The sequence below is a fragment of the Lolium rigidum genome, chromosome 7 (assembly GCF_022539505.1).
Source record: "Lolium rigidum isolate FL_2022 chromosome 7, APGP_CSIRO_Lrig_0.1, whole genome shotgun sequence".
Taxonomy (NCBI): domain Eukaryota; kingdom Viridiplantae; phylum Streptophyta; class Magnoliopsida; order Poales; family Poaceae; genus Lolium; species Lolium rigidum.
Window position 1 is genome coordinate 339,199,180 of NC_061514.1, and position 11,410 is coordinate 339,210,589.

At 48.3% G+C, this 11,410-nt stretch overlaps 2 protein-coding genes across 2 annotated transcripts in view; both read left to right on the forward strand.

Moving 5' to 3' along the window:
• Positions 1-864: 864 nt before the first annotated feature.
• Positions 865-2,277, forward strand: LOC124673521 (peroxidase 2-like). Its single transcript, XM_047209587.1, has 2 exons — positions 865-1,221; positions 1,522-2,277. Exons 1-2 carry the CDS (start codon positions 865-867, stop codon positions 2,275-2,277), a joined length of 1,113 nt encoding a protein of 370 aa, XP_047065543.1.
• Positions 2,278-10,739: 8,462 nt separating this feature from the next.
• LOC124679146 (peroxidase 2-like) overlaps positions 10,740-11,410 on the forward strand; it is a 6,516-nt gene continuing 5,845 nt past the window's right edge. The window contains exon 1 of the mRNA XM_047214957.1: positions 10,740-10,797. Within this exon, the coding sequence (XP_047070913.1) occupies positions 10,740-10,797 (58 nt within the window). The remainder of the gene's footprint in view (positions 10,798-11,410) is intronic.

The following is an 11,410-nucleotide window of genomic DNA, read 5'->3' on the forward strand; positions in this document are numbered from 1 at the left end:
ACTGGGGGCGGAACAGATAGACAGGGCAAGTCAAATTAACCCACGAGGGCGGATGCATGAGTTGTTCATCCATGTTCCTTTTTTTTTTGATCGTTTTGTTCATCCATGTTCCTGGTTGACATTGATCTACAACATGCAGAAATTAAACAAGTTGTACACATGTAGCGGCCCAACAATTGAGGCCTAGTGACCCGTTCCTTCAACTTACGTCTCACGGGCTCGATCTATAACTAGACGAACGCAGCAGCGTCATGAACGCAGTGGCAAATAAGCACAGATTGTTTCAAGATAGCCACACCAAACTACGGGATTAAGGATGGCAAATCTTGCCGTCCTGGTCTTGTTTGCATCCCTACACGCCGTGACTGCTAAACACGGCTCACCAGCCCCCGCCCCAACACCAGAAGTGCCAAGCTACATTAGTTCTCCAGCCGCGGCCCCAACACTGGGAATGCCAATTTCAGCCCCACATACCCCTCAAAGTTTTAGTCCAAGCTACATTAGTTCTCCAGCTGCCGCCCCAACACCGGGAATGCCAAGCTCAGACCCACGTACCCTTCAAAGTTTCAGTCCAAGCTACATTAGCTCTCCAGCGACAGCCCCGACACCAGAAATGCCAAGCTCAACACCACATAACCCTCAAAGTTCCAGTCCAAGCTACACTAGTTCCCCAGCTGCCTCCCCGAGTAACCCTTCCTCAAGCGACATACTTGCATCGAGCGTAGCAAGTCCATATTCAAGTCCACCGAACTTTCAAGATCGTTCTTCACATGACGCTACTCCTGCCGCCGCCCCGAGCTACAGTTTCCCTAGCTCGGCCCCGGTTCCTCCGAGCCCGCAAGGTAATTGTCATTTCATCCGAACATGCAATGGTACCTAGCTCAAGTTTACCCTGCTTCCAAAGTTTCTTCTCTGAACCACACATTACCTGAAGATGCCACGGTACTAACATTTAATTTACCTTGCCCTCAAGATTCTTTACCAAGCTACATTTCTCCCCTTGCCGCACAAACACCAAGCCCACCGAGCACGGCTACACCGAGCCCCGCAATGCCAACCCCCTCTCCATCTACAAAGCTGAGGCTCAAAGTCGGCTACTACAAGCGCTCATGCCCACAAGTAGAAAATATCATCAGGGCGGCCGTCAGGAGTGCCACGTCAAAGAACCCCGGCATTGGTGCAGGGTTAATTCGATTACACTTCCATGATTGCTTCGTCCAGGTATAATCTTCACCCGTAAAAGACGCAAAATAACTACGTTATGGTCTAAATTTTAATAGATGTTTATTCTAAAAATAGTAGTTGGGAAAACAACACTGTCGTTTCATCAAATGTATTACTCCCTCTGTTCCATGAAATAAGGGTATGTATTTTTTTTTCAATAGCAACACCATATAAAATACAAGTCTTATTAGTTGGTTAGTGCACGGGATATATATATTGTAAGTTGAATACATTTTTAGCATTTACGTGATGTCATGTGCTTATTCATTTTTGTGTACGGGCCATAATTTCTCACAGGGTTGTGATGCATCCGTCCTCCTCGATCCGACACCGACAAACCTGCAGCCGGAGAAACTCAGCCCTCCCAATGTCCAAAGCCTCCGTGGCTTCGAAGTGATCGACTTAGCAAAGAAGGCACTTGAGAAGGTGTGCCCTGGTAGGGTCTCATGTGCCGACATCATCGCCTTGGCTGCCAGAGATGCATCTTTATTTCTAAGTAGTGGAAAGATCAATTTCCAGATGCCGGCGGGACGCCTCGATGGTCGTGTGTCCCTCTCCAGCGAGGCACTTCAATTCCTTCCCCCACCGTTCTCCAACCTCTCGCAGCTCATCAACAACTTCAAGGCCAAGAACCTGGATGAGGACGACCTTGTGGTGCTCTCTGGCGCTCACTCCATTGGAGTGTCCCACTGCTCGTCCTTCACTGGTTTTCTCGCACCAAACCCTCCCGCCATGGACCCGGCCTTCGCTGCCAAAATTCAGAGCAAGTGTGCATTGAGGCCGAACGTATCCAGCGACCCCACGGTGATGCAAGATATCATGACACCCAACCAGCTAGACAGCCGGTACTACACGAATATTCTCAAGCGCAACGTGCTCTTCGCCTCTGACGCGGCGCTATTATCGTCGCAGCGGACGACAATAAAGGTGCTAGAGAACGCGTTTATACCCAGCAGGTGGGAGATGAAGTTTGCGAAGGCGATGGTCAAGATGGCTGCCATAGAGCTCAAGACCGCTGCCAATGGGGAGATCAGGAGGATGTGGGGTCATTAACAATTAGGATTCCCTGCCATCGCACTTAAAAATCGAACATACACTATGCTTTACGTGTGTTTCCTTTTATCTCGTGGCATTTGTCCTTGTTGGTCGCTTGCATTTCGTTTTCTGATTAAGTAGGTAGAAGCATGTTATTGTTACATTACATCGTTTAATCAAGACATGTATTGAACTGTACTTGGGCATGTAGATGCCCGAAGGAAGTATTTATACATGTTGGCTCATTTGTCTCAATCTGATTATGATGAGAACTCCGCATCCGCAAGTTATGTACTGATTGAGTGAATCTATAGATTGTATTGATGTAAGGGTAAAAGGCCCACAGCTCTCAACAGGCCGGCATTGGTACTTATATGGGTTACAAGGAGTACAATACACGGCATGTTATGTATAATGTAACCATACCGAGCTCTAATCTAATCCTAGTACAATACATAGTTTATCACCCTCCCTCAATCTCAACTGGTCCATGCAGATTGAGATTGTGTTTACATATAGTAAATAAAGGTAGTGGTAGAGGCTTGGTGAAGATATCACTTAACTGATCCTTGGAGGAGATAACTCTGACCTCACACAACTTTTGAGCAAACCGTTCTCGAACAAAGTGAAAATCTATCTCAATATGTTTTGTACGAGCATGAAAAACCGGGTTAGAATAAAGATATGTAGTTCCAATATTATTACACCATAAAATAGGTGGACTCTTCTGTAATACTCCAAGTTCACCAAGAAGAGAGTGTACCCAAATAAATTCAGCAGTACCATTTGCAAGTGATTTATATTCAAACTTTGTACTGGACTGAGATAATGTAGTCTACTTCCTAGTACTCCATGGCACAGGATTACCTCCATAAAACACAACAAAACCCTTTGTTGATCGCCGGATACCGGTCCAGTCTGCATCAAAAAAGGCAGACAAGAGAGCTAGAGTAGTGGAACAGGAATATAGGCCGATTTGCTTGTTGAATGTTAGTTTCAATTTTTTTACTAAAGTGGCGACAAACTGGTTCTGATGTAGCACAAAAAGTTATTAGACCAACACAGACAACTTTCATTCCAGGGAGACACATATTAGAAGGAGTGGTGGTTCTTCATGAGACTATACATGAATTGCATAGGAAAAAACTGGATGGGGTGATTTTTAAAATTGATTTCGAAAAGGCATACGATAAAGTTAAATGGCCATTCTTGCAACAGGTTTTACGAATGAAAGGTTTTGATCCAGTCTGGTGTGATAGGATAAAACATTATGTGCAAGGCGGGAGTGTGGGAATTAAGGTCAATGATGATATTTGGTATAATTTCCAAACTAAGAAAGGTTTGAGGCAAGGTGACCATCTGTCTCCAATTCTTTTTAACATTGTGGCGGATATGTTAGCCATTCTGATTGCAAGAGCGAAGGAGGATGGAAAAGTTGGGGGACTGATACCACATTTGATTGACGGTGGAATCTCTATTTTCCAATATGCCGATGACACAATTTTGTTTCTGTAACATGATATTGTAAAAGCGATCAATATGAAGTTGATTTTGTGTATCTTCGAACAACTATTTGGTTTAAAAATCAACTTTCATAAGAGTGAAATTTTCTGTTTTGGAAAGGCTACAGATATGGAACACCAGTACAGAAATATCTTTGGGTGTGAGTCTGGATCCTTACCTTTTAAATATTTAGAAATCCCTATACATTATAGAACTCTCAGAAATGCCGAGTGGAACCCCATTGAGTGTCGTTTTGCTTCTAAGCTAGGCTTTTGGCGTAGCAAAATGCTATCGTACGTTGATAGGTTGGTGTTGATTAATTCTGTACTCACGAGTTTACCTATGTTTATGCTTTCCTTTTTGGAAATCCCAGTTGGAGTTCGGAAGATACTAGACTATTATCGATCGAATTTCTTTTGGCAATATGATGAAAACAAAACGAAGTATAGATTATCGAAATGGAATATTATTTGTAGACCTAAGGATCAAGGGGGGGTTGGTATTGAGGTACTTGAACTAAAGAATAAGTGTTTACTTAGCAAATGGCTGTTTAAACTCCTGTCTGAGGAGGGTATGTGGCAGCAACTGTTATCTAATAAATACTTACAAACCAAAACACTGGCTCAAGTTGAACCTAAACCAACAGATTCGCCATTTTGGAAAGGGCTTATGCATGTTAAGAATGACTTCTTTAAGAGAGGGTAGTTTAAAATAGGGGATGGGACAAGTGTGAGGTTGTGGGAGGGTATTTGGATGGGAAACTTGCCTCTTTCCCAACAATATCATGCTCTTTATAATATTGTGCAACACAAAAATGTTTTGGTTTCAATAGTATTTGCCACGGTACCTATAAATATTTCTTTTAGAAGAGGCCTAAATGATCAAAAATGGTTGCAATGGTTACATATTTGTCAACGGTTAATGACAATTACTTCGACATCAGAATGTAATAAGTTTATTTGGAGACTCACTGATTCTGGAATTTTTTCAGTCAAGACTATGTATCTTGATTTAATGAATGGGCATACTGTATACCTCAGGAAATATCTATGGAAAATTCAGATTCCACTAAAAATAAAGATTTTCATGTGGTTTCTTAGTAATAAAGTGCTTCTTACCAAGGATAATCTAGCTAAACGGAAGTGGAATGGGTGTCAAAAATTTTGTTTTTGTGATTCTACTGAAACCGTCAATCATTTGTTCATTGTGTGTCCATTTGTTAAACTGATTTGGCGCATCATTTATTTCTCTTATAATATTCCTTCACCATCCAATGTTACTAATATGTTTGGTAACTGGTTGAATGGAGTACCAAAGACTGATAAGCAAAAGATTCGCATTGGCGTTTCTGCGATTTGTTGGTCATTATGGACAAGTCGCAATGATATCATTTTTAATAGGAATACTAGTACTAATTTTTTGCAGGTTATCCGACGGGCTGCTCATTGGATTCAACAATGGGCTTTCCTCCTTCCTTTGGAGTTGCGGGAGGATATGGTTACTGGATGCAACCGGATGCTGGTAGTTGCTCAGGACTGCTTTTTCCAGGATACTGGTGTTGACGTCAGAAACCCACTGGCGGGCAGAGACGGGCAACACCGTAGAGCCGGGAACAACTAGGGCTGCGGCTGGCCCTAGTCCCTCTGAGCGACGGCCCGCAAAGCCTCCTGGTCGCACGCACCGATGTTTATCACAAGGGCGTGCCACCCGACCTATACCTGGTCGGGAAGGTGTGGATGATGCCTCGTTTAGTTTCCTGCAGGGCACACACGTAAACGTTAAATACGAGCCTCGATCGGCTCTCGAGTTATCCCGTGAATCGGCTCAAAGAGCCGATCCACCCATGATTCAGACGAGGTGTCCGAATATATGGTGGTCCCGCTTGATCAAGGTAAAGCTAATGAGATCTACGACGATGTGGGGTTTTCACCGCATAATCGGATCATCCTACTCCGAGGTTGGGCCTCGCGGCCACGCACGGTGATCGTAAGCCGATCCTAAACAAGGCCTAAAAACCAACACGAGGTTGATCCTCGGAACATCCTCGCTTACGGCCAACGAACGACACCCTACGTGCCGCTGGATCCTCCCCCTTTGTAAGGCCTAACTATTGCGAGATATTAAACTAATCCTTGTAGAACAAGGAGCAATCGTAACGGATCAGATCTACTAAACTATGATCAAGCGGGGTGCCGCCCCTACACCTAAGATAGGTGTAAGGGCGGCTAGACATGCAAGAGTTGCACTACGAAAACATGTAATATGAAGAACAATGCTAACCCTAACATGTCTAAGATAACTACGTTGCTCGCCATCAAAAAGGCTTCAGTACGAGCAACGCATGAACAACGTAGGCAGGCTTGTGCTGCCTAGATCGCAAGATGCGATCTAGGCAGCATGACGCTTACCGGTAGAAACCCTCGAGACGAAGGAGTTGGCGATGCGCCGAGATTTGTTTGTGGTTGAACGTTGGTTGTTGTTTATTCCATAAACCCTAGATACATATTTATAGTCCAGCGGACTTTCTAACGTGGGCGTGCACTAAACCGTGCACGAGATAAACTCTAACTTTTAATCTAGATACAATCTACTATAATTAAAGATACAAGGGCAACCTAGCCCAAATTCTCCGAACAAGGCCGCTTCAGAAACCTTCCACGTGTAATCTTCCAAGCCCATCTTGATCGCGGCCCACCTCCTAATTTAGCCAAAATCTGGTGATAACACATGCCCCCCTGGTTTTGGTAATGATAATTTCAAAACCACTATGTTTTTTTTTCCGAGGGGTCATGTCGTGGCAGAGCAGAACCGTCGCAGTATGCTTCATCATGACAACTTGCCTTCCCAACTTCTCTGCACGATTTGACAGTTTTGGCACCATGTCCTCGAAAACTGCTCGAAAACTAAATCCCCATCTCCTTTCATTTAACCGCATCGAACAGTTCTCCTCTCTTCGCATTAGCACTTCCAAAAAACCCTCCTCTGCCACAATGTCTTCTTCCTCCTCCGCCTCGTCGGATCTTTCCACCCAGTCCTCTTCGTCTCGCGAGCCGACGCCGGAGCCGAACCCGGCGGCGGTCCACGCGGCCAACATCCGCCGCGCTATTGAGGCCGGGGAAGAGTCGAGCCATGACTTCTCCCTCTGGTCGGAGGATGACAAATCCTCGACGGATGGGGAGAGTGACCTCCGCTTCCTCGCCGACGGGGAACCGGAGGAGGAGAGCGATGACGATCGCTTCTCCCGGGACGACTTCACCACCTCCGAGGAGGTGAAGGAGGAGGAAGAGGAGGACGACGACGACGACGGCTTCCCCGACGAGCCGCCGGCCAAGCGCCATTGCCCCTGGCCGGGGAATCTGAGTGACTTCGACAACGACGACGACGACGACGAGGAAGACGAGGACAACGAAGGTCCTGCCGGCGGCCGCTGGAGCAGCGACGACGAGCCGGCCGGGAGCAGCGCCGACAGCGGCGGTGACGGCGACGACGAGGGCAGCAACGGCCCATAGATAGGGCCCTTAGCATAGGATCAGTAGCAGTAGACGGGGCAATGTATCCCCTTAGTACTCCCCTTTGAGAGCAATCAGCTCTTTTGTGTAAGGAATCTGGTTTATCAATGAAGAAAATTCCCCAATTTGATTTTGCCGATTCCCCTTAGGATAATTTAGCCGATTGTCCTTTGTGCTGATTTTGCCGATTGTCAATTTGGTCAAAGCCCAGTGAGCCGACGGCAGCGCGTCGGTCCCTCACGATAACTTTCGAGATAGATCCACCCGGACCCAAACTCCCGGTCAAACGAGGCCAAGCCATAATCGCGCAAATCCTAGGACTTGTAAATGCAGATCTCACAGGATGGCATGTTAAGCTTAGCGGCAAAACTCCTGAAATAATGTCCAGTCTCCTTATTAACTTTAAATTTCACACATTCTTCTGCCGCATTATCCTCTCCAAATTCCACTCACTCAGCTCCGGCAGCTTTCTTCTGCAATAATCCACCGTCCTTCAAACGAGCTGTTATGAAGAGTGAGCCGATTTCGACAAAACCGGCTAAACCTCGGGGGCGAGCTGCCCCCCGAGCCTCAGCCAAGGCGAGGATAAAAAATGGACCAGTCTAATGGACCATCACCAGCTTCCAACTGTGGTGCCGCATCTGCCGATTCCAACAAATCGGTTTCCCAGATCATTGACATTTCAAGGCGGGCTCAATCACGTCCAAGAGAGCTATCCTGCATAGCCACCAGCCGATCACCTTTCTTTCGTTGGCAGTCGATATGGTGGATGATTACCCACAGCTCCATGGACACGGCTGACCTGTATGCCAACATTCCTCTGATAGTACTGCTGAACTGGCAACCTGGCAACCTCGCGCATTTCTACTAAGGTCGATAACCGTGCATCGGCTCTGCATCACGAAACACCTCAAAAGGGATCATTAAACCTGATCATGAATCTAACCAACCCATCTACCAGGCTGGCAATCTGGCTTCAGGCAGGTATCTATGACAGATCCCTGGGCTTGTCGCTGAATCGACTGGCATGCTGAAAACTGACAATTATGCAATATCAGCCCCATTCTTCAGATAAGTTGTGGTGCAGAGCCAGCCGATTCCAACAAAATCGGTTTCCTGTAGTAAAGGGGCCTCAGCCAGAGTGAGGACGGCAGTGAACCGACCACCTCAGCCATCCTTGGTTTCCAACTTATAGAGCAGGCCAGCCGATCCCGACAGAATCGGGCCCCAAGAGCAGAGCACCTTCCGGGCGAGCTGCCCCCCCCGAGCTTCTTCAGTTCAATCCTTGCGCCTCGCTGATCAGATCAGCTCATCATCTTTGGCAGGCTGCAGCAACTTCTGGTGAGGACGTCTTCGCATTTCTGACGCCCTCCAGACTCTGGGCGCAACATCTCCTGGAAGTGTCAGTTACTGAGTCAAAACATGGCAGCCGATGGCGTGGTCATCGGCAGTTCTCACGCCGCCGATCTTGGATACTTGCGAATGGGAACTAGGGGTCCTTGAAGGGAAGATCCACCCCCTGCTCCATTGATTCTTAAGTCGATGTCTGCGCATCGGCTATGCTCGAAATTTTTTGAATTTTTTCGGCCGACTTGTGTATCGGCCCCCATACTCTAATATCCATCATCAAAGGATGAGACTGCTTTTCCTCGTGTTTTATCCTTCTATGTGCCCCCCGAGCCGATTCTGTCAAGAGAATTGATGGTATCGGCTCTGTTGGATCATGTGTTGAACCCAGGCAGACTGGATGTTGAGGATAATTTTGGCCGATCGCTAGAATCGGCCTCCCATTGCTTTCTCGGTGAAGGTTTTGTGATGTCCCTTCACAAATATTTTTGGGGCCGATCACAAGGATCGGTCTCGCCACGTTTACCCATCGACATTTGCTTTTGTTACACGGTCAGGCCGGTGGATAAAACCAGCCTAACCCCGTTCTTTGTCATGTCGATGCGCTCACAGTCGTCCAAATTGATACCTGAGAGCGGCTCTTGGCCTGATGTCTCCCAAATGTCCATGCCAGCCGTTGAAACCTCGACTGAATCATCCGCACGGACGACTTCCACTTCATCTCCATCCCACTGTATCAGGCATTGGTGCATCGTGGATGGAATGCAACAGTTGGCGTGGATCCAATCCCTCCCTAGTAGGACAGCGTAGGTACTCTTGCTGTCGACGATAAAGAACGTCGTAGGGACAGTTTTTCTTCCTACGGTCAGATCCACATTCAGAACACCTTGCGCGTCAGATGCTTGGCCGTTGAAATCGCTCAGTGTTACGTTGGTCTTGATCAGATCCGAGCTGGAGCGTCCCAACCGACGTAGCATGGAGTATGGCATAATGTTGACTGCCGCTCCGGTGTCCACCAACATCTTGTTGACAGGCTGCCCATTGATGTAACCTCGCACGTACAGGGCCTTCAGATGCCTGTAACTCCTTTCCTTTGGCTTCTCAAAGATGACCGGCCGTGGGCCGCAGTCTAATTGCGCCACAGGTGCTTCATATAACCTTGGAGCGCTAAACTCCGATGGAAGAATGAAGACCATGTTTGTGCCAGCCCGATGTATCATCATCGGCTTTCCTCTGCTTGGGGCGCCACTCTTTTCTTTGTGGCCGACCCTCTTCATCCAGGGCTCGCCGGATTTTGGCGGCCAGATCAGGCCGTGCCTTCCTTAGCGTGCGCAGGTACAATCTTTCAGCTTCTTCCAACCCACGCAGACGCTGAACCCTTCGCTTTTGGGAACGGCTGAGCCCATCGGGGCACCACCCGGGCCGATGATACTTATCTTCTTCATCATCGTCCTCTAGTTCCTCGAGATCTTCTACTCCGAGCGGGCTCGGCATACTTGCTTCGAGGTGGGAGAGGTCCTAGACGCTCGAACACGGACACGTTAGCGGCGTCCTTCTTCCTCTGTTTGCATTCGCAGGCAGTTCTCGATTGTTGGCAATCGGCTCATTCCTGAGTCCCAGCAATGTTTGAAGAACGGACAGCTCCAGTGCCTATCCATGTTATCCTGCCCCCTTGACCTTCCTTCAGTGCGACGATTGTACCCGTCGTCGCTTCTATCATGTTGACGGTACCTCCTGGCCTCTGCCTCAGACCGACAATTCCTTTCATCATCTACGTCGTAGTGCCGACGTCGGTCGTGCTGGTGCTCATATTTGTGGAGGAGGCGCTCGGAGAGCGGACGTTGATATCGCACGCGTCTTATTCCCTCCCCTGTCAGGTACCGCCTGTCATCATCTCGGGGCCGGTCGCGTGGATCGGCCTCCTCTTCATCGTTGCCACGGGAGTGGCTGCTCTCTGCTTCATCTTTGCCATGGCGGCTTGCAAGCCCTGCCATGTTGACACCAAAGGATGACTTCGGCTGGCCTATGGAGTGGCTGAGATCCACCATGTTGACGCCAGGCGACGGACTTGAGTCTCTAGCGAGCTTGATATCGTGCGGCCGGGTCTTCTCAGAGGAGCCGATGAGTTCGGCTTTGAGGGTTGCCTTGATCTCGTCATGTTTCCTTTTGAGCTCCTCGGGCAGATCCGCGTATGTGACCGGAGTATCTTCCGCCATCTCGGATGTAGATGGCGATGTCGTGGATGTCGTCGACTGTCCCACCGGGCGTGCCAGAATGTGTTGACGTCAGAAACCCACTGGCGGGCAGAGACGGGCAACACCGTAGAGCCGGGAACAACTAGGGCTGCGGCTGGCCCTAGTCCTCTCGAGCGACGGCCCGCAAAGCCTCCTGGTCGCACGCACCGATGTTTATCACAAGGGCGTGCCACCCGACCTATACCCGGTCGGGAAGGTGTGGATGATGCCTCGTTTAGTTTCCTGCAGGGCACACACGTAAACGTTAAATACGAGCCTCGATCGGCTCTCGGGTTATCCTGTGAATCGGCTCAAAGAGCCGATCCACCCATGATTCGAGACGAGGTGTCCGAATATATGGTGGTCCTGCTTGATCAAGGTAAAGCTAATGAGATCTACGATGATGTGGGGTTTTCACCGCATAATCGGATCATCCTACTCCGAGGTTGGGCCTCGCGGCCACGCACGGTGATCGTAAGCCGATCCTAAACAAGGCCTAAAAACCAACACGAGGTTGATCCTCGGAACATCCTGCTTAGGGCCAACGAACGACACCCT